The following is a 21,684-nucleotide window of genomic DNA, read 5'->3' on the forward strand; positions in this document are numbered from 1 at the left end:
GATCCTGACCACCACTCCATTTTTTTTTATCCTTTTTCTATCTTTAAATTCTTTTTTTTTATCTCTCCTTTTCGACCTCCTAAATATTTCCATGCCAGTATTTGCTTAACTATTTTATTCTCTATAATGCTAGATATTCGACTGTTAGAGGGGCTTTTCTAAGACGTTGTTGGTTGCATACGCATTATATTTGGATTGCCCCTATTTTACCCCTTTCGCTTGCTATTTAATTGGTCTTCGATGGTTGCTGAGGCTGCGGTCAAGAATTGTTAAGAAAAGTGGGACATGGAGGCCTGTCGCCAAGCTGGTCGATCGCGGGATGGACAGGGCCTAGAACATCGGTAGAACCTCACATGCATGCTCTCCCCTGATCTGATCTCTCATGAGAATTATATGTGTAGGTACCTCCCCAAGGTCTCCTCAGCAATTGAACCTTAAGCTGTCATTTCTTCGTCTCTCCTAGAGTATAAATTGCTGTAGCCTTTTTATATGGAGGCTGTTTACGGATACTGTTGGGAGACGCAACTGCACCGCCCGCCCACTAGTAAGTCACTCACTCATCTGGTGGAGGTTGTTGAGCCTCTGGAACTGCCCTGTTTTGCACAGAATTCATCGCTATTCGAGAGCCCGCCAGTTCGTCACCATGCCTGCCTACCCGCCAAAAATGATCAATCAGCTCCAGCGGCCTAGGGCCAGGCACGAAGCTCACTAGGTAGGTACTTGGGTACACATAAAGGTGGGCGTACATGGGCGTACCCACAAAGCCTCGGCAACACGCCACTTGGGGACCCCGGGACCAGCCACAAGGGTCCAGAACGCAATAGCCCCCGTTCCAGGCTTCACCGTCCAGGGCAGGTGGATTCAACCCCGACCAACGATCGGCCGAGTACGGGAAGGTACCTGGACGGCGTCACAGCCTACCTAGGTACCTACCTTCCATACCTTTCGCTTGGCAACCTGCCTGTCCATATGGACCTCACCTGCCCGCCTGCAGCCTGGGTAGTGTAAGAATCCCCAGTGCAACCGGTTCGCCTCGTCCAGGTCGCCCATTGCGTACAGCAGGTCCGCCTCAGGAATCACAGCTGAGCTCTCGACGGCTGACCACTTGACTCCAAGACAAGCCTTGTCTTGACCACAGGCGGTGTAACCTTCCCGTCCCGTTCCTTCGGGGCCTGCAAGTCCCCCCCCCCGCTCCTTTCCTTCCCCCAGCGAAAGCGGACTCGTGGCTCCCCTGCCCCAATGGCTCTCGTCCCCCAGAAAATCCCCCACGCCCCCAGGGCCAGGGACCCCCCTTCTTCCCCCGAAGCTTCCGGGGGCCTAGAGCGGACCAGCCCTTCCAGGCCTGCAGGATCGCGGGCGTGTACGAGGGCGGGATTGGTTGTGGAGCGCCCTTCGGGCCGGTCTGGGTCTTGGGGTGCAGAGCCGTTGCATTAAATAAGAACTGTCGTGACCGCTCCGCCGAGTTTCGCTTTTGCTTCCCCCCCCCCCCCCCCCAATTTTTGCTATTTCGGATCAGATCGATATTCTGTCCGTCCTTTTCTTTCTCACGTTCGCAACTTCCATGGTCCTTTGTCTACCTCCAACCGCTTATCCTGACTCCCTTTCTACCGTTCTCGGAACCATTTCTCTGTTTGAAGGCCTCGAGGGCTGCCTGGCCGAATTGCTTAATGCCAGTGGTGGCCGGCCACAAGGACAAACTGTATCCGCTTACCCCTGGAATTGTTAACCACCCACGGTCCATGGGTCCCCTTTTCACGTCACCTAATGCAAGTCTCGGTCGATATCCCATTAACTTTTATTATATGGTTTGGCCACGGTGCATCGCCGGGCTGGGCAAAAAATACTGTCCTAAGGCTGACAAACCATTGGCTTTCATCCCCCGAGTCTAAATGGTATGGTTCAAAGTCGTTTAATAGCTCTGTTCATATATCAAGGCGAGCGCCCCTCTTGAAAGATTCCATTACCCCCACCTCCTCCTGTTTTCCATAATTTCAGTGTGCCGTTCGAGATCTCCCACGGTATATACCGGTCCTGAAGGGTGGACGACCACGACCGCCGTTCATAACATGTCCTTTGATGAGGGGACCAACGCCAAATAACCATAGCCAGCCAAATACCGTCCCCCTCGCCTGTTTCCGCCAAATGGTATGGACAAGGTGCAAGGCAGGACAAATGGGTTCCGGCCAGCCCTAAGATGTGAATATACAGAAGCGGAGCATCGGAAAAGCGCAATCCTCAGAAAAAGGCCAGCGAAATGACATGCCAACCCCGGCGGCGCGATTCGGAGCTAGAGAGCCTGTTTCCGCTCCCAAGATGATCATTGCGGGTATCCTCCCTGAGGTGGGCCGTATAGCCGCTGCCGCTTCTCCGGTCTGTCGTCGGCCATTCCCGCGAGGCCCTCGGGCATGCGGCCCAAGGTCGGTGTCCCGACTTGCGCCATCACCTGGGTTGCATATTGAGGTCTCTGCGTCCCCCCCGGCGTGATCATCATCCCCGAACCACTCCCTACCGCGTTCATATACCCGCCATTCTCGAGGGTGGGCGACGCGTGCGCCATCTGGCTAGGAGAGTGCCAAGAGGAGGTCGTTGCCGGCGATTGGATAGGCGTGCCTTCAAATTTTATTTGTCCACCCGCGCTTGACATGGCCGCTGGACCTGCCAATTGTGTCATGGACATCCCGCCGGCCGAGTTCGGGTATGGAGGAGGACCTGACCCTTGTTGCCCCACACCCGGAGGCATGTCGTCCGCTGTTGAGCCTGGGGGTGGGGGGTTCTTGAGGAGGTAGGGTAGGTGTTTTCTCAAAATGCGAACCATCCCGTCCTTGGTGAATGGCTTTGCCAGAACATCGTTCATGCCTGGATGCGGTTAGATATCAATAGACGGTTGCTCGGGTGACCGGTGATGACTTACCCCAGTGGAAGTAGGTCGCGATGTCTTCTTGTCGAATATTCGACGTCATGGCCACGATTGGCACACGAGGCGCTACCAGCCGGATACACGCCGTTGCCGAGACACCGTCAAACATGGGCATGATGATGTCCATGAAGATGAGGTCGTAACGATCGGGTTCAGCATTAACCTTGTTCACAGCCTCCGAACCATCCCGCTTTGGCAGGTGTCAGCTCGACGTTCTCATTCCGCGCATGTTTGCAATATACAGGCGTACTCACAGCGACCTCGACGTTGCAGTCGACGTGCGACAAGAATTTGGAACCGATCCTCGCGCAGGTTTTGTCGTCCTCGACCAGCAGGATCCTCGGCTTTCTCGAGCCCCATAATGATCCCCCGGGATCTTTTGGCGGCGGGGTGATCTGTGGTGGGGCCTCGGCAAGAGCATTCGGATTACTGAGAGGACGACTGTACGGGATGTTCTGGATGTGGTCTGAGTGGAATGGGTCGATACCGGCTGTCTGGCCCACGGGATACACCATGTGCCTCATGTCGTTGAGGGGATCTTGCATCAACGGCATCTGAGGCGCTGCAGTAGCTTGGCTGAACATTGCGGAGGACGATGCCGAGTCGGGCGGCGATCCGGTCTGGTGGTGGCCCACAGTTAGCCTTTCTAGCTTCCTGTCCGCCTGCGAGTCGGGTGAAACGCCGTTTAGGATCTCGCGCGCTCGTCGCAACTCGGCGGCAGGTTCATCAGCACCGTCGGGTAACACGCCCATGTTGTTGGAGTGAAACCCGGGGCCAGAGTGGCTCGAGTGGCTCGAATGCGCCGAGTGCCGACTGCTACGTCTCCTGTCGTCAACATTGCTGAGGTGGTTAATTAGCTCGTTGGCAACTTGACTCTGCGCCTTGACCATCTTCTGCAAGCCTACAACCTCGCCTACCAACACCTTGTTGGTGCTGGTCAATTCGTAGTACTGCTCCTGCAACGCCTGGACCTGATGCTGGGTCGCCACGAGTTGGTCATTGAGGAGAGCTATTTGCTGCGTGGCTGGGAATGGTTCTTCGGCTTGCTGTGGCTTTCGCGGAGCTGGCGCTTTCCTCCGGATGTTGTCTAGGTTGTCCTTCCTATCAGCCCGAAACTCGGGGTGTCGAAATTCCCAGGCCTGAATTGCGCGATTAGCCATCCTGCCCAGCTCTTGCGGTGCATGTTCCAAGGTAGCGTACATCTTTGCCGTATGGCGCCTCGCCGTTGTCGTCATTATGCCTCACTTTGTGGAAGTCATACTTGTTCAATTGTCGCACGAAGCTAGCGAAGTTGCTGTGTTTGAAGTGTTTTGGTAGGATGCTCTTGGTAAACTTCTCGTTCTGGAACCAGTCAGGTTGGACTCGAATCATCTTGCCCGCCAGCGACTGGCGACTGTTTATGAGGAGGACGGGGGGGACCCTGTAACGTACTTCGAGAACCACAAAGCTGTCTCCTTCATTGCTCCACCGCACCACCGAGCTGTATGCAGGATCTTCGAGCATTCTATTCGAATTTTCGGTCAGTAAGTCGATGGGTTGGGTAGGTAGGTAGGCAGGCAGTCGCGTATCGAACGAGGGGCTCTCACTTGTAGAGTTTGCGCACCTGTCTACCTGTTAGCGTAATGCCCGAGTCCATTGAGACTCCAACGAATCGCGCAATATCCAACTTACAAAGTCACTGGAGGTGCTACCTCCAGCTGGCGCCGCGGCCAATTCTGCTTCTGGCGGCATTGTTTCGGCGATTCTGTGTGTCTGAGGTTGTTGGGTGGGTATCGGTCGGTAAACCAGAACCATAAGGATCGCGTTCAAAGAAACAAAAGAATTGTTGGGTATTTCAATGGCAGTCAGGGGCTGGATTGATGTCGCTCTGCTCGAGGTCTTCCGACCCTGACTCGGCAAGGCTGTCCCTTCTCCCTCTTGGGGTGAGAGTCTTCCTGGGCCAGGCGGGAGCGCGAGCAAGTAATAAAAAGCGAGGTGGGTGGCGACGGCGGTAATTAACAAGGTGAGGATTCCGCGGCAGAAGCGTCGGCGGTCACTGCATCTGCGGGAATGTTCCTGCGCGATAAGACGCCCCTCGACTGATCACGAATCTCCTTTTTGAAACCCACGAATTGAGTTTTTGTTGACTGTGAAGGGCGGTCAGGGACGGATTGCACTTTGATGGAGCTGTTCAGTGGCCGGGAGAAGCACGCAAAGGCGGGGAGCGAGTTGGCGCCTTCTAGCGTATAACTAAAGGTATGGTTAGATTAAATGTAGGGTGTGAATATTCCTCCTGAAGGCTGAACCCGGGCCAGCGAGAGAAAGCTGGTCCAGTGGAATCGCTCATGTGTGAGAATACGGATTGGGAAGAGCTTTCACTGGCCGCGTCCAGCGCTTTGAGGTGGAGAGGAACTACCACAAGGTCCCACCCAGATGCCTTGATGGGGAACAATGGTTGACCCTCGACAACTTACAAGGGGGGGGTTGCCGGTTCCCGGTTTGCATGTAACTCCGCACTGTGCCGTCATGTTCACGCATCATCGATGCGACGAGAAGAAGTGGCCAATTTCTTTAGGACGAGCCTGTGTATTTCAAGAATCGCGACATCTCCACACCGTGTCTGTCTGCCATCTGCGGGGTTGTGTTTCCGTACCAACAGGTACTGTACGGACTCAGTGTGTTACAGCCGTCACTAATCGGGATGCCTCTGCTGTGATGCTACCCCTCGATGAGGAATGAGGTCGAGATGGGACCTCGTTCTTTGCCTCGACGGGGAAATCGAGAAGTATTGGTTGAGAGCAGGGGAAGATACGCAGCTGGACTATTGGAAAGTACGGGATTGGCTAACCCGAAGTCGCAGGCACGTCCGGGAAGGGGTTCACATTTCAATTGCCATGGAATCATGTGGCTTCACCAGAGGCTGGAGAATCGAGACGGGGTGTCGAGACGGGTGGCGATGCGGTTGCAGCTTCAATCCCGACCAGTCGGTAACGAGAAGTTCGAGAAGGCTTAGTCCTCATTGCGGGACTCGGCGTGAACGACATTGTTTTGGGACCCCTACAGCTTACATTTTTATCGAGAGTCCAAAGGGGTCGAGACCGCGTCCCAATGCCGCGATAGCATGGGGTCAAAGCTTCCTCTTGCAGCATGGCTTCAGCTCTTACCTCTTCAGGCCTCCGCAAGTTCAGCCTCCCTCAGCCTCCGGCTGAGGGAGGCGGATACCCTGGAAATCAAAGTTTGCCTATCCTCGCTTGTCTCGCACCATCTGGGGGGTAATATCACCCCGATTCTGTGCAGCATATACTTTGGTGTTGACGAGACGGTCAACAAAGCCTCTCCTGCAGAAAACACTACGTACCAATACGGCGGACGCACCTGGAGAATTTTATGGTATTGTTGAAATCAGCCAGGGCAGAGCGTGCCGAGTTCCGGCAGAAGCACAGCACAGTACGATATCCCAAGTACCTCCACGTGCAGAGCTTCCAGTCTTGCTACCTATTATCACGCCGTACAACAACAAGACGTGCCAAGTGTCTTCTCGTGCTCGTCTAAATTTGTTCCAAGCACATAATTAGTTCATGATCGGCAGTTTTTGCGAACTCTTGGAGCATGCTTGGAATTGAAAATTTTCATCATCCTCGCCTCTCTCACGGATCTTCGCCGGGTTGCCGTTCCGAGCGTCGGCCCTACCGAATCACGCCAAAATATGTACGGACGTAAGACGCATCTTATCTCACTGCACACCATTCTCCAGGTTCCTTCAGAAGTGATAGGAAAGGGAGAGACATTTGCTTTTTTATATGACTAACATCATCGTCTTCCCCAATATTGATTTTGTGTGTGATTTGCCAAGGAGCGGTGGGGTATGTATGCCAACTGCCAAGTCATCTGCTGTGCAACAAAAATTTGGACGGAGATTGGTTCAAGGAGAGAAGTGGAAGGGACAGGAGAGAGAAGAAGCAGAGATGGGAACCGCTGCAAAAGCTGCCCGATCGTCGATCCCGGGCCGCACCGACCTCCGGGATAGGGTTCGGTTGCTGGCGAGCGGATCCGCGACTCCATACATACCTTAGATAGGTATAAGTAGATACCTACATACATTGGGCAGTATGAAAGTCCCTCCGCTGATACGCTCAGGAGAATATCCAACGAGTAGCGGCACAAAGGCTCCCATGCCACGCATGTCTACCTACCTAAGGTAGTTAGGTAGGCCACGTGCTAGGCTTATGTTCGGCTGTCTCCAACGCTCGTTCCTGGGTCTAGACACCGTCCGGCTCTACGCCTCAACCTTAGATTTAAGACGGTTCTACCAGTAGACCAGGTCTCGGCTGCGCATGCCTCCTCCTATTCACATGTCTGACTACTTTAGCTTCAAGTCTGCATGCCTCCAATGCAGGATGCCCCTAATGTCTCCCTTCCAAATGCAAGGAGAAGCACGCCAAGCTGACATGTATTGCTTTCCCATAACGCCGACAAAGACACCAAGCGGGTTCGGACGCTGCTTCCTTACCAAGTTTTGATCTCCAAGAGGGAATGTGTCGGTTTATCTACGCATGATCCCTTTCTTGACCACTCGCTCTCCAGTACGCCTTGTACTCTTCTGCAGAGCTTAGTCGGCATCAGGGGTAAATGGCCGGCGGCAGTACCCTCGCACTCTCAACTTCTTACCCCCGTACACATGCACCTGCCACGTGAAGAAACTGCGCGTCTGGTCCTCTGGAAGTCCCGAATAAAGGGTCCCGATGACGAGACCGGGTGCTGGCCCGGAAGCGGACCCTCCGGGACACAAACGCCCTTTTGCTTCTCCACTCTGCTGGCGAGGAGCTTCGACAGCCTGTCTCTCCGGCTCGAACTTGAGACATCTCAGTTGGAAGCTTGGTATTGGAGGTAGTACGAGGGGAATCGAAGAATCCTTTTTATACTTGCCTCCATGCTTCATTTCATATCCGCGGACAAGTCGATGCCAATACCCACAAGCACCTCGCGAGAACTTCCAACCACGGCTAGCCTGTTGATTCTAGCTCCGTAACTTATCTGGCGTCATGTCTGTCTATCACGGCTATTCAACCGAGATGCAACTCTACTGCATACTGTGGTAGTAGCTCCTGTTGGACGGGACTGACCGGGGCTCTGGAACAACCGCGTTGGCACGCGGACAGGCGCGGCAGTTGCCTACCGAATTGACCAGGTAAACCAAGCCGCCACAAGCTGACGGCCTGCGAATGAATGGATTGGGTTGAAAGGTTTGACACAGTATCCGCCAAATGGAGAGGTAGGTAGCCTCCAGCACAAGCAGGTAGATAGGCTTGGGGTGACACATTTCGCAATTGCTCATTATCCTTCTCATAAGTATTGCGGCGTGATCGTTAGTCCCGTCTTCATCTCGGAGAAGTAGAAGTAGCAGCATTGCTCGTAGTTGTAGCTAAACCTCCTCTCTCCTTTCATGACCCATCTTCCAAGGGTGTAGGACAGAGCACACCGGTGCACTATTCGTTACCCTCATGATTACAAACACGAAGTTCCCACGAGCTTCACATCGAACCGTCTTTCCCAGCCCAGGACCAACTCTACTGCCTCACTCCTTGTCCTTATGCTGGAGCGTGCCCGGATTATGCGCGACGTTATGACCGTGCTGATCCGTGAAGAGAACCTGTCACAGAAAAGCAGTTTAGCATTACAGCCCCGGCGATGCTCTTGTCTCGGGCGCGGCCCTCGCTCACCTTGGGCGGGTGTTTGACGCCTTCCTTCTTCGCTTCTGCCTCCGTCGTCACAATCTTCTGCACATCCCCTTCGTGTCTTCCCCCGCGGATCTTGGTCCAGACATGGTCGCCCTCGTTGATGGGCTCCGAGTTTTTGTCCTTGATGTTGCTGGGCATATTTGCTCTCTTTTTTGGGTCCTCTGATGGCTGAGGAATGGAATGGTTTACATCAAATTTGGGCAAGCTATTAAGGGGATATGGCCAGACAGTGGATGTCCGGACGTAGCCTTCCTTTGGGTGCGAGAGAGATCATTACCAGGGCTGACGTCATGATAGCAGACACGACGTGACCGCGACGAGGCTGATGTAGATCTTGAATCTGGGGGCAAACGTGATTCAGGGCAGATCACAGTATGATGTCCTCTAATTGTATCTTTGGTGTGAGTGATGTGCCTGGATAATTCTGATTTCCGAGATGCAGCACTCATGGTTTCCAAATGGCCTCGTGGCAATAATTCCCGGCCATAGTCGGCGATTTGACCGTATAGGAGGCGTTGTTATCGAGTTTGGACTGGCCAATTGCTGAAGTTGAGCAGAGACACGTGAAGCTTCGAGGTGATGAGAATGGAATCGGGGTGATGTAATGCCAGCTGGAACCGGGTGGCAATATCCGGGTCTGGTTACTTCTTCACATGTCTCGTCTTAGCTTGGCAGGCAGTAAAAAAAATGAACATGAAAAAAAGTCAGGAAATCTTACCGACATCGACAGAATTAAATCAACCTTAATACTCCAAACGCCATACTTCCCTCGGCTTCCAGCACATCATACTCATACCGTCTGCGGTTCCGCGCTGGTTCCATAAAACCAAGCTCCCTTTCTCACCATGGCCGCCGACCAATCCACCCCGGGCAACACCGCCCAAGCAGATGTATCCTCAGAGTTCAGGTCCTACTACCTCCAGAGAGCAACCAAGGAATTCTCAGAGGACCTTGACCAAGTCCGGAACGCCAAGGACTTCAACAATGATGCAATTGCCATGCTCATCCACGCGTTGCAGCAAGGGACGACCATGTTCTCGGAAGAGGACCAGAAGAGGATCTTTGCCACGGGGCCGGCGGAAGCAGCATCGGCCGGGGGAAAGAAGTCTCCCTGAAGACTCGGGGATGTACGATTTGGGAGTTGCGATTGGTCCCATGAGTTTGACCAAGGCTGTTTAGATGGACGGACTCTCGCCATTTGGATTTCGTTTTGCGCGAGGGCGGGTGGGAAAGACCGGGAAAGGCGCAACTGGGATATGGCTCCAGTGAGCCGGTTCTCCTCACCGTCGAGGAGATGTATGGGGCTTCTGGCTTTTGTTCGGATTTGTCCTGGGTGATGGAATGGGTCGAGTTATCCTTGCAATTGCCGCGCGCTCCCAAGATAAGGGCCTGTCTGCCTGTCGATTGTTGAGATCAATCAGAGAACCTCACCTCGGCCAGTAAGTGCCCCCTTTCATACGCCGATGCTATGACGATGGGGCAATGGATGTTGATGAGGTTAGATTAGCAAATGGTGCGAGGCCTCGACAGTGAGGAACAGCACAGCTGAAGGGTCTTGGGGCAGGGGCTGGTCAAGACGGTAATAGAGGAGGCCATTTCGGTCGGCGCCTGAATTCAGTTCTCAAGCTTCTGGCTGTCTGCCTCTAACCATCGGCTCTCGTTCACCTCCTTTGGGTTCCGGGACCCCTTATCCCCTTTTCTGTTACATCGAGGAGAGGGCGGTGCGTGTTGGCAATTAATATCCGTCGACACAGGCGTACAAGTCAGGACTCGGGAAGAACAATCGTGTTGGCTACCTGGTACTAGAAATATTCCAAATCGGCCGTCTGAAAAAGACCTGGCTGGACCTTCAGCACTTTCCCATGATAACGTCCTTGACCTACTTCCCAACGCCTTCCTTGTACGTCATGCCTCCTCCAAAGCTGTGCTCGCTATTCTTACCACCCGCCGTGACCTTGCCCTCCTTGACCCCGGTCTCGAACGCACAAGTTCCCCTATCCGCCTTCTTCGCCGGGATCGCCGACGGCGAGATATCGAAGTCGAATATGTCCATCGGCAGGCCTGACCCGGGATTAGCGTAGCCCACATTGAAAAATCCGGACCCGCAAAGAAGGCAGGCTGATCCATGCCCAGCCAGCCAGTCAGACCGACAGCCTTCACTTACCGATGGTGGTGCAGGCATTCGGGATGTCGACGATACCGGCTACGTGGCCCTGGATGGGCGCACACGACATGAGGAGGTAGGACTGGTAGTCGCTGTAGCCGAACCTGCGGAGATATTCGATGCATCCTGGCATGGAGCACGTTTGTCAGACTTCCGGCACCCATCGGGACCGATGGGGAGGGGAGGGGAACTTACGAAGACTGGTCTGCCGATATGCGACGGTGACATCCATGTAGTGCTGTTTGCCGTGCTCGTCGACGCTGAAGCCCTCGAAGTAGATGTGGCGGCCGGGGCCGAACTGCGGCTCGACGGGGCCCGGTATGTAGATCGGGGACTTCAGCCCTAGGTCCGCCATCCCGTTCTTGATAACCTTGAAGTTGATGGTGATGACGCCGGCCATCTCGATGGCGCCGCAGAAGGAAATCTCGCCGTCGCCCTCTGTTTGGTGTCCATTGCGGTTAATGCGGGCCAACTGAGACCACAACAGGAAGGGGGGGATTGCCAGCTTACGCGAGAAATGAAAGTCTCCAACACTGAACTTTGCTCCGGGAACATGCACGGGGAGGTAGACCTTGCTACCTCTGCTGAGATTTTTGATACTGTTGAGGCCTACGTCAGTCCTGCTCGAGACACGCACATCCAGTCTCTCCTCCGAAGGTTCCCGAGCCATCATCAAAGAAGTGGCCCCCCTTCCCGGGTCGTCTTTTGGCCCAAAAAAAAAAAAAAAAACACTCACTCGCAATTCCCGCCATGCTCAGGCCGGCCGGGGATGGTCCTCGCGCCCTCCCTGCCGACCTTCTCGGCGACCCCCTTCTCGGCGCTTCCGGCGTGGACGTTGATCGGCTGTGGCGGGAGGGCGACCTCGCGGTCGGCCAGCCTGTTGGCGTCGATCAGCTCTCCCTCGCGCCTGTTCCAGGTGGCCAGGACCTCGGCCGACGGGGCGCAGCCGATGATGCCCGGGTGGATGAGCCCCGCGAACTTGACGTTCGGGATGTGCCGAGAGGTGCAGAAGATGCCCTCAAAATCCCAGATGGCCTTGGCTCTAGGTGGAGGAAAAGGGGGATGGGTCAGTTGGGGGTCAAGATGGCTAGATGGTGCGTGCGGTTGAGGACTTACGCGGATGGGTAGATCTCATCCAGGAAACCTCCGCCATTGCTCCGGTCGAAGATGCCGGTGAAACCCCATGGTCGGTCCTGGAAAGGTTGGACGTCCATGATCTCGGCGAGCAGCAGATCTCCCGGTTGAGCCCCCTCGATCTCGAAGGGGCCGGTTAGGTAGTGGACCTTGGTCAGGTCGATGTTCCGCATATCGTCGGCCGAGTCATTGTTGCCAATCTGGCCACCGGTCCTGGCATGTCGTCAGGGGCTGGAACACTTTAAAATCAAGGGGTAGGGGGTCTTCGTACCAGTCAAGACACTCGATCTTCACGGTCTCGCCATCCTTGATGGTGCCAGCGAAAGGAACTGCGAATCTGATGAGCACATGAAGTCGCCAACAGTTAGAGAGTCGGTGAGGTCTGGCATACTGTCAGGATGCCACCTGTTCTGTGATCGGGCGTCAGTCGGGATAAGATCAGGAGGTCATGGGTGCCCTACATGAAGGATCGGCTGGTCTGCAGCTGGTTTGTCGAAGGATACCTTTGCTGCCGTGCGGATCCCCGTCTTGCCCATTTCTGTTAAGAGTTTACGAGGAGAAGCTGCAACTTGCTTAAAAGGGGGAGGTGGAAAGTCAATGAAGGGTTGGTTGTATACCTATCTCACATCACTAGAATCCTTTTCTCCAGTGCGAACGACGCAGTCACATACTTATATATCTCCTTTCCCTACGAAGTCTACCCCGCATGATGACGGCCCGACGACTTTAGAACGATGCATACAGAGGTCTATCAGTCTATCAGGAGAACAATTATCAATACGAACCCGAGAATAGCAGGTCATCAACGGTCCCCCGCACTTGGCCTTCACCTTGGACAAATGGCGTCGATAAGAGTGATAAGCCAAGCACCACCAAGCCCAGATCGACGTAACGCCAAAAACCCCTGTACGTAAGGAATTCGTCATATCACCTCCGCTTGGGCGTTTGGATCAGTGCCCCTCTGCGAATGGGGTTGTTCACATGGTGGTGGTTGCATGTCGGTCATTGGGGGAGGTCGTGGTGATTGACAAGCCAAGGAATATAGGCATTGATTGCGGCAGTTGTGTTATCACTGTCTGTCGTGAGATAGGATACACAGGGAGGAATCGGTGGATCTCTCTCATGACTGCTCTCTTGTTAAACCTACATCTGCTCCTCTAATCCAATTCAATACGCACCGAGAACGTATCTCTACACCAGCACCGCGGGTTATTATATATGCTGTGAACGCCCATGGATGTTGGACTCTTCAGTACCTAAATAAGTACGGTATCTGTATCGATACAGTCGCAAGACAGAGATCTAAGGTCTATTTTCCAGGCCCCTTCTCCAGGTTCCTCCAAGGTGCACTTGGGATCAGTGACTCATGGGTCTGAGAGGTTCTTATTGGGTGCATCTTCACATCTTCACCCGATGATGCGCTGCGACTGATATGTGGTCCAACGAATCTATTCCCCAATGTTCCACTCGGGGGCCAATAGACTCCGGTCGGAAACGCTCCTGTAAAACGCAGCGTCGGACGGAATCATTCCCAGAGTTTGCCATGTACGGCTTTGGCAGGTGAAGACTGGCTCGGATCAGCAGCTTCGTACGGAGGGGGCTTATCCAGGAGAGCATCCAGATCTGCAAGCGACAGGTTCAAGAACTCATGTTTGTTTGTCCACACCTGCTGCCGTGTAGCAAAACCCGCACTTCGGGAAGGCGGTGGCGGCGGGTCGGTAATCTTGGTGATCAAATAGGCAGCCGAAGCCTCAGCAATGCCGTATATCAAGACGCCAAGCAGCGGAACGCGGAGCAGGATATAAAAGCCTATGCCAAAACCGAATAAAATGCCCTCTCGGTCGTGGAACCATTTTCGCTTTTCCTGCTTGGTGAAGTGGATTCGCGCAAAGTATGGCTCGAGCAACTCCCTCATAAGGCTCCGAGAGGCGAAGTATGACTGCAGGAAGATGACTAGATACCTCCGTGGTAGGCAGACACCAACGCCAAAGATGAGCGAAGCTGGCCCAAGCCCCACCGCTCTGTTGAAGGTATAAAAAGATGCGGCTGGAAGGACGAAGCGGCCAACGTAGGGCAGGTATGAAGCACCGAATACCGCGAGTGAGATCAGGCCCTTGCGCAAGAAGCGGTACAGGAACAAGGAAACTGCCTGGGCTGTGCTTGATGTGTGCGTGCTGCCGTCCTTGACCGAGTACTGCCGGAGATTCGGGTAGTACATGTCCCTGAGCTTGTCTGGATCCTCGTCCTTGTGCTTCTGGACATATGTCATATCGACCCACTGCAATGAGTCCATGAATCTGCATGGTTTCAGTAACAATTCTGACTCGCAGCATCCGACCAACGTACAAGTTGTCCAGAGTTGGCGTAACATAGCGCATCAGGCTCATGAGGAAAAGCGGAACCTGCAGGACATATTCGCCAACAAAGGCAAGTCCGTCCACTAGCGTGTCATCCCAAGTGACAGCCTCAAGGTCGACTACGAAGGAGAGCATCCATAGGAAGACCCTGATGCCAATAATCTGGAACCCTGTCAGAGACGAGCACAGCACGAGGCAAGTGGGGTGGGTTGGAAATGAACCGGAATAGCAATGGCAAGCCGGATGGCAATGCCAGCCGCCACAGCACTAGCAGCTTGCCTGTAGTGCTTCGAGGTAAAGATGGTAGGGTTCTGTAGAGCTCTGTGGGCTGCAAGAGATAGTTAGTGGCATGGCGGCTCACCGGGGCGGGTGGGTGGCATATTTAGAGATACAGGGTCAGTCACTCACCCCCAACTATAGTAAGCTGGAAACCTCGCAACACGGCATTGATATCGAAGTTGGAGATATCGAACTTCTCCTTGAGCCGTTCTTTATCGATATGCGGCTTCTGGCTTGACGACATCTTCACAGCCGGGGAAACTAGCGTGCAGATTGCAGGTCACTGCTGATCAGCACTGTTGCCGATGTTGGTTGAGAAGCCGTTCGCTGGAGGCAATGATGTCAGGATTACTCATCCCGCACGTGCCCACCGGCCACAGGTACTGTGCCACTTGTATGTCCATATGTATCTGTAGGTACCCACCTTAGCGCGTTTCCGTCCTGGCTAAATCCTAGCAGCCGGAGTTGACGTATAAATGGTTCGCTTTTAACGTTCAGTTGAAGGAGCTTCCCCAAGGCAATGCTCTGAACTTAGTGGAGAGATGGTATGTTGTGGGAAATGGCGTTGGGATGTGATTCAATCCGAGAACACGTAACTCAGCCCAGAAACGGTTATCCCGACAGTTCTCGCTACGCGGAGATAGCGTGCCGGCGGGCGGGTGGGTGCTGCCAGCCGCGTTGAAAACCGGGTGCGGTGCGCGCGCCAGTCCAAGCTCCTCCATCAAATTCGTCCTTGCGACCACCCCCTTGAGACTCAGCAGCTTTCTTTCAAGCCATTGGGTTGACTCAATCCGACGCTACCCCTTCAAATATTTACTTCTCCATGCCCTCGGCCGGTCATTCGCCGATGAAAACATCCCTAAAGTGAATGGAATCGAGACGAACCGACCCATTGACCTGACCTTTGGGTGGCATGAGAGGCCAGACTTAGACGCCGCGGCCATGATCACACCTCTCCCATTTGACTGCAACGTAGTCCGGACTAGTTGAGATTCGCGACTGCATCTGGCCATTATGGCATATTCAAGGCCTCCCGGCTCGGCCTTTCCAACCCCTCGCCGAGTCTTCACAGCCCCGACATTGTCGACTGCCCCGCAACAGCCGAGCTCTTCATCCCAAGCCGGTGCCGGTTACGTCGAAACCCTCTATAATCACCCCTCCGCCAAAGTTGTTTCCTTTGAAGCTGGACCTCGTCCCATCTTTAGCCCGGGAAAGGCAGCGACCTCTTCGGTTGAGGTTGAACCAGGCTCTCTGTCCTGGTCATCCCAGCTAGAGAGGACCATCGCAAGCGGTACGCAATGCTTCGTCGACCAGCTCCCAATGTCCTGTTACTGACTCTCACACCCCGAACAGGTCCTTTTCGCATCTACCGAGCACCTGGATCAGTTGCCTTCCTGAGCTGTGGATCCGCGCTACAACCCATCCTACCGAAAAGCCAATGCTGGTGCGTTGACGAAGCCTCGAGCAAATACGTCCTTCAAATACGACGCCCGCAATACTGGAGAATCGAGGTACCGGTCGCCGACGATGGAGACATTCGCCTCGCTCTGCTATTACGAGAAGTCCTTGAAAAAGTGCTTAGGTTCGAGAAGACAGAATGCCCGTTTAACAGGTCATTTTCCGTCGACCTACCGGACCCGCCTCAAACCCCCGTGAGGATGCGCCCATGGACACCGGTTGGAAAATCGTTCGTGTCATTGCCGCCGACTCCTGTCACCCCCGTTTACATAGCGCCTCTATCAAAGGCACCAGCAGCGGACGACGTGCGCGTTTCTACAGACGAGAATGTCACCGAGTGTCAGGATAAGGTTGTGGACGATACAACATCATCTTCCAAGCTTGACTTAGAAATTTCTATAGAAGAGACACCGGAGACTGGGGGGGAGCTGGACACGCCGGACCGGGCTCCCCAGGAAGATGATGTGGTCGGACTGAGCAACACAGAGAGAGACGCTAGTGATAGTGAAAATACACTATCCACGACACAGGAAGAAGCTGCCGACTCGATTCCGAACCCGAACAAACGCAATGGCTTCCAAGCAAGCCGTGCTCTCACTACTCCGCCACGCTTAACCTTGCTGACCACGCCGCCGTCCAAAGTGATGCAGACGGAAGAGCCCGAGCCGCAGGTGGAGATTCCCGAATCCAATTCGCCCACCGAGTCGCAAGACTCGTTTCACAGTATCGAGTCTTGGGCATCACCGATCACTCCTCTTCCCCTTTCACCACCACTGTCACTTGGTGGTTCGCCGACGGTGTTCCCATGCGGACAGGATGATCTTCAAGTGGAGAAGACAACGACATGTCAAGAAGATACGCCAGATTTAACAGTATCCCTTAAAACACCCCGACAGACGTGGGGTGCCCAGACCATCGCAGCGACGGATGGCAGCCGAGACGAACCCTCTTCAGCGCCTCCCTCCGTACAAGACGAAGAATTCGCGACCTGCAGCGCCGAAACAGCAGACGAAACAGCACAATCTCCCTCCTCAGTCCCAGAAACCGACCACCTCAGCACCTCAACATCCGCAGCTCTTACGCGCCGCCCCTTTACCCGCCACCGCCCGACCACCAGCAGCAGCATCTCCCCCAGCCGCCGCGCCCTCTCCCCCCTCCCGCCCGCCGCCAACCTCTTCAGCCCCCGCCAGCCCTTCCGGTCCAAGACGACGACCAGCCGCAGCGCCAGCAGCCGGCTCGCGCTCGTCCGGCGCCTGCCCATGGCGGTCGTCCACAAGACGGTCGAGATCCTGCTCTCCCCGCCGGCGCACCTGATCAACCTGATGCTCAGGGTGGCGGCGCGGATCGCGGCGGGCGAGTGGCGCGGGTACGTGTTCGGCACGGGCGAGGGAGGGGAGACGATCCCTGTCCGGTGGGACTGGTCGGACGAGGACGACGACGGCCACGGCGAGCTCGGCGGCTGGGCCGCCGACGAGGACCTTGGCCTGGGCCTGGACATGCCCTGCGCTGCCGCCGACCGGGGGCAGAGAAGGGTGCGGCGGCGCGCTACCGGAGAGCACTTGAAGATGGCGGGGAGCTTCCCTGAGAGCCCGAGCGACGACGACGACGACGAGGACGGGGCGGAGGGATACGTCGCGGGGCAGGAGTCGCGCAATGGGGACGTGACCGGAACTGGGACCGGAAATGAGAATGTTCAATGGAAGCAAGGGGAGGGACCAAACAACAACGACACAGACTGGGGCCGGAGCTCGGAGGTCGACTAGGAGGACCCACGGCTACACGAAGAACACGCCGCTCCGCTCTCGGCGGTGTACGGTTCTGGAGTATCCAGCACGTTGCAACTGTGTCTTCTCATGGGTTTTGACGAGGACATGAGCTGGCACCACGTTTGAGTGGCCGCTGCACTGCACTCTGTGGCAGATGTTTACTTTTTTGTTGTACCATTAATAACTGTATAATACCTATCTCCCACGAATGGCAAAGCAGGGCGTTTTCGGGTAGTGGCTGGCTGGCTGGTTTCGGACGGTTATTGTCGCGTACCCTTTTGTTTTTCAGGAAATGGAATGGCGGAAGGGGGGGGGGGGGGGGGGGTTGCGAGTTTACGGGGCTATCGAGGGCCGTATCTTCTCTCTCAACGAATCCCCGGGATATTCGTGTATCGGGCAATCTGTGGATGGGGACGGCTTTGTACTCTGTAGGAGCCGCGGATTTGGTAGGATGGCAAGGGGGAAGGGGGAAGGGGAGGCGTGATATGCCTACCCTCTATTCGACTGGATTGTCGAGTACCCAACTACGTTGGTTTAAAACAATCGGCCTTCAAAGAAAGGAATTGGCAAATTCCTCAGCCCTGCACGAAGTCCGGAATGTGTTTTGCTGGTGGCCTGCTTAGCCTCAGCTGATCGATGCGAACGGGTTTTCTTTGTCGTGGGACCGGCTAGGTGTAATACCAATGAAACGACCCTGGATTTTGTCACGAGCAAGAGCAACCTGTGGATTCATCAAGGATCTGCTATTAGATGAAGTGCTAAACAAATTTAACAGCTCCGCAAATCCAACCGCAACCCGGTCCACCCTCCAACGACTTGACAAAAGGGGAGAGAGTTGGCGAAACCCGCTGTTACTAGGCTCCTAGAAAGCAAACTTCTATAGCCTCGAGAATCAACGCTGCCAACTCTGCTAACTCTGAACTCTTGATCTTATGGCATGCAAAAACCCAGGTACGCGCCTCCGCTCCTTGAACTCCGATGAGCAGGTAATGAGAGGACGGGTGATGAAAGAGAGCAATAACCATCTTGAAAGCTCCACGTGCCATCCATAACCCCAATTTTGTTCGCTTCCGACCCTCGTCCCTCGACACCCCCTTTTCACCTCCTATAATCAACACTAGCCCTTGCGCTGTCCAAGCTTGGCCGCACCGAACTGCTCGAACTCCGCCTCCTTCGCGCGCGCTGCTCGCCAGGGTCCGAGGGATGCAACCCGGTTGACCGAGCGAACAGGTTGAGGATATCGGATAGAGATACCACGCCTGTCAGTCGGCCAGACACGTGGGCACCTGGAAAAGATGCCGCCGGCACCGACGAGAAGCTCTGGCCCGGCAGCGGTGACGCCTGTGGCCCCGAGCCTGTCCCGGCCGACGGGATGAGGATGGTGGAGGTTCTAGGGGAGATTTCAGACCCTGGGGTCAAACCAGTCACTGGAGTCGATCCGAGACTGGTGTTCGAATGTGGCAGGCTCGGTGTGAGGAGCGGCGTGGCCGGCGCGCTTGGGGAGGGCGATGCCGACTCTACAACCCACATACGATGACTCTGGGTCGCAACGAGCTTGGCTACCGTGTGTGCAAGCGTTGAGTAAGGGTTGACGTAGAAGACCGGGAAAGAGTCGCGACCCTTCTCAACGCCGCGCTCGGAGAGGATGATGGAGATGAAGTGCATGGAGCTGTTCTTGAGAAGGGGCAGGCTCGCCGCGCTGGTAAGGTGCCTGACATCTGCGGTCGAGATGTTACCGACCACGTTGAGTCCATTGTCGACGACGGCGACCGAACTAAGACCCTCGTCGTGCATGAGAGTCAGGGCATCAGCGAGCGGGGCATCGGCGCTGTTCAAGTGATTAGATGGCATGTCACGTATCGCGACAAAGGCGAGGGAGGAAATGCCGGGCCCGACTTACTTGATGGCGATGATTTCCTGTGACCCGATTTGCAGGTCACGAAGGAGAGCACCGTACAGCCTATCTATGGCTGGGAAGTTGATGCTCTCGTTCCAAAAGAACTCGACCAATCTCAACTGGTTAATGATGCCGACGACTTCTGACGCTTGGTTGACAACCAGAATACGGTGGATCCCGCTCCCAAAGATCTCCACCGCCTTGTCGAGAGTAGACTCGGTGGACAGTGTGACTAGTTCCTCCTTTCGAGACAGCACTTGTATCTCCCGCAAGGGAATCGGCGCCTGGGCCTGGGCCTTCTCCGCGATATCGCTATAGCTGGGCGCGTGTTCTTCATCAGGTTTTGCGAGCCCCACGACGACAAGTAGATAGGCATTAAGGTCACTGTGGTCAAAGGTGGAGACGGCACTCTTGTCCGAGGGGGTCTCGCGTATCAGCACGACGTTGTTTGGGTTGTTCCGGAGCAAGGTCTAGAATACAGCATCTCGGTCAGTCAAAGCCGGGATTGTCGCAAATAGGCATACGGACCATGGTGGCCTCCTCGACGCTGGTGTCCATGTCTACCCACTTGACGTCATCTTGGGAGGCCAGCTCACCGAGCATGATGTCTCTCCAGTCTCGGCCTGCGAAACGGGGGTTCGGCAGTCTATTAGTGGGCGGGTGGTTCAAGAGGTCCTGGATAGCCTGTTGGGTGAAGGAGGGGTGCCTCTGAGACCGTGGGGAGGGTGGCGGATGCCTCTGGTTCTCGGCAAAGCTCTGTCGATGTGAGGCAATATGGCCTGCCTTGTGGAGGCTCGATTGAGAGTTAGATCGCTCAACCGGACCAGCATGCGTTGGAGTAGGAACCGAGCCAGAGCCATTGCTCGGAGCTCTGCCCTTGGAGGACGGGTCTGTTTGGTCCATTGCAGGAGGAATTGGTGGGTGATGGCCGCTTGAACGGACTGTTGTTCAGGACGATGGCGAGACCTGTGAAGCGGCGAAGAGTTTTGTTCTCTCGGTACGCACAGGAGGGCAATTGGGCGAGCTGAGTTGGATAAGCCGCGGGCAGAGCTTGAAGGTGGATCGGCGTATGGATCAGCAATATGATGATGAGCTTGTAATGTGGTTGAATGGCATGATGTAGGACCGCGGAATGGATGGATCTCGAACGGCGAAGATGACTTGATCGAGTGGCAGATGGGGAAATCCAATATTCTGACTATTAAGGGAGAGAGAGAGCTGAGCTGCAGACCATCAAGCCAACACCGTCTTGGTCTCCAGGTTGGTATTTGTGACGGCGGAGGTGGGCTACAACTTACGACTTACGAGCTGCCAAGGATCCCGTGCTTAGAAACCCCTCCATCCAGCTCCAGGAAGGCGAAGCGGGGTCTGGTGACCAGCCCCTGTTGACGCAAGGAGGGGAAAAAGACATGGGAGTTATCGGAGTTATCCGTATAACTGATCTAACTCATATAGAGAGTAGTGGCAACTGGCAAGTACACGTGTAAAGGCATATTTGGACAAGGACCCCCTCTCCTTCTGCGCTTTCCCTGTGCTTACTGCATTCCATCATCTTACCTGGGTGCCTCGAGTTAATTGCCTGATGCGGCAGCATTGCCCAGCGAACGGGAATTTCCCGTGCTCCTCCTACGTTGTCCATGTCGACCCTATTGTGGCACCGACGCTGGAAGCGGAGTTTTGGCTTTCTGCACAGATCGGATTCCACGATGACTTCTTGAAGTCTTGAAGTACATTACTGGTTCAAAATCTTACTATCCTCGTGCAGGTTGCGGGGGAGTCTGTTAGGTGAGGTAGGTAGGTAGGTAGGTTCGGTAGGTTGTTGCCTGCACCTTACTTCCATCCTTCCTACCTTCCCTACTTACCGTAGGTATGGTATTAGTCGCAGATGTAGGTACCTTATCATTTGGAATTCGATACGGTGGGAAACTGAAGGAAGGGAATATTGGATAGACAAAGAAGGTCCAACTGATATTCCGTCGTAAGGTAGCAACGTTT

The 21,684-nt window shown here is 54.8% G+C and overlaps 6 protein-coding genes across 6 annotated transcripts; 2 read left to right on the top strand and 4 right to left on the bottom strand.

Moving 5' to 3' along the window:
- Positions 1–2,074: 2,074 nt before the first annotated feature.
- QBC33DRAFT_588693 (response regulator) lies at positions 2,075–4,648 on the bottom strand (the record flags this gene model as incomplete). The annotated part of the gene is made up of 6 exons (XM_060431554.1): positions 2,075–2,856; positions 2,912–3,107; positions 3,172–4,056; positions 4,118–4,421; positions 4,504–4,520; positions 4,589–4,648. 6 exons carry the CDS (start codon positions 4,646–4,648, stop codon positions 2,318–2,320), a joined length of 2,001 nt encoding a protein of 666 aa, XP_060282747.1. The 3' UTR covers positions 2,075–2,317.
- Positions 4,649–8,160: 3,512 nt separating this feature from the next.
- On the bottom strand, positions 8,161–8,809 carry QBC33DRAFT_103600 (uncharacterized protein). Its single transcript, XM_060421863.1, has 2 exons — positions 8,617–8,809; positions 8,161–8,546 (listed from the first exon to the last, which is right to left on the bottom strand). Exons 1-2 carry the CDS (start codon positions 8,770–8,772, stop codon positions 8,472–8,474), a joined length of 231 nt encoding a protein of 76 aa, XP_060282748.1. The 5' UTR covers positions 8,773–8,809; the 3' UTR covers positions 8,161–8,471.
- Positions 8,810–9,479: 670 nt separating this feature from the next.
- Positions 9,480–9,749, top strand: QBC33DRAFT_559851 (ribosome assembly protein 3; the record flags this gene model as incomplete). Its single annotated transcript, XM_060430005.1, has 1 exon — positions 9,480–9,749. The coding sequence occupies one exon, from the start codon at positions 9,480–9,482 to the stop codon at positions 9,747–9,749; it is 270 nt and encodes an 89-aa protein (XP_060282749.1).
- A 764-nt stretch (positions 9,750–10,513) lies between these two features.
- QBC33DRAFT_578878 (formamidase) lies at positions 10,514–14,812 on the bottom strand (the record flags this gene model as incomplete). The annotated part of the gene is made up of 13 exons (XM_060431099.1): positions 10,514–10,695; positions 10,799–10,924; positions 10,994–11,236; positions 11,309–11,397; positions 11,535–11,840; positions 11,915–12,145; positions 12,204–12,269; positions 12,338–12,342; positions 12,394–12,459; positions 13,482–14,229; positions 14,279–14,451; positions 14,511–14,617; positions 14,698–14,812. The coding sequence occupies 13 exons, from the start codon at positions 14,810–14,812 to the stop codon at positions 10,514–10,516; spliced, it is 2,457 nt and encodes an 818-aa protein (XP_060282750.1).
- A 770-nt stretch (positions 14,813–15,582) lies between these two features.
- On the top strand, positions 15,583–17,789 carry QBC33DRAFT_559854 (inheritance of peroxisomes protein 1-domain-containing protein; the record flags this gene model as incomplete). Its single annotated transcript, XM_060430006.1, has 2 exons — positions 15,583–15,859; positions 15,922–17,789. 2 exons carry the CDS (start codon positions 15,583–15,585, stop codon positions 17,787–17,789), a joined length of 2,145 nt encoding a protein of 714 aa, XP_060282751.1.
- Positions 17,790–18,516: 727 nt separating this feature from the next.
- On the bottom strand, positions 18,517–20,999 carry QBC33DRAFT_541370 (uncharacterized protein). The gene is made up of 3 exons (XM_060428153.1): positions 20,218–20,999; positions 19,693–20,159; positions 18,517–19,620 (listed from the first exon to the last, which is right to left on the bottom strand). The coding sequence occupies exons 1-3, from the start codon at positions 20,590–20,592 to the stop codon at positions 18,891–18,893; spliced, it is 1,572 nt and encodes a 523-aa protein (XP_060282752.1). The 5' UTR covers positions 20,593–20,999; the 3' UTR covers positions 18,517–18,890.
- Positions 21,000–21,684: the final 685 nt, after the last annotated feature.

This window comes from Phialemonium atrogriseum (genome assembly GCF_030411735.1).
Source record: "Phialemonium atrogriseum strain 8032-3 unplaced genomic scaffold QBC33scaffold_15, whole genome shotgun sequence".
Classification (NCBI taxonomy): Eukaryota; Fungi; Ascomycota; class Sordariomycetes; order Cephalothecales; family Cephalothecaceae; genus Phialemonium; species Phialemonium atrogriseum.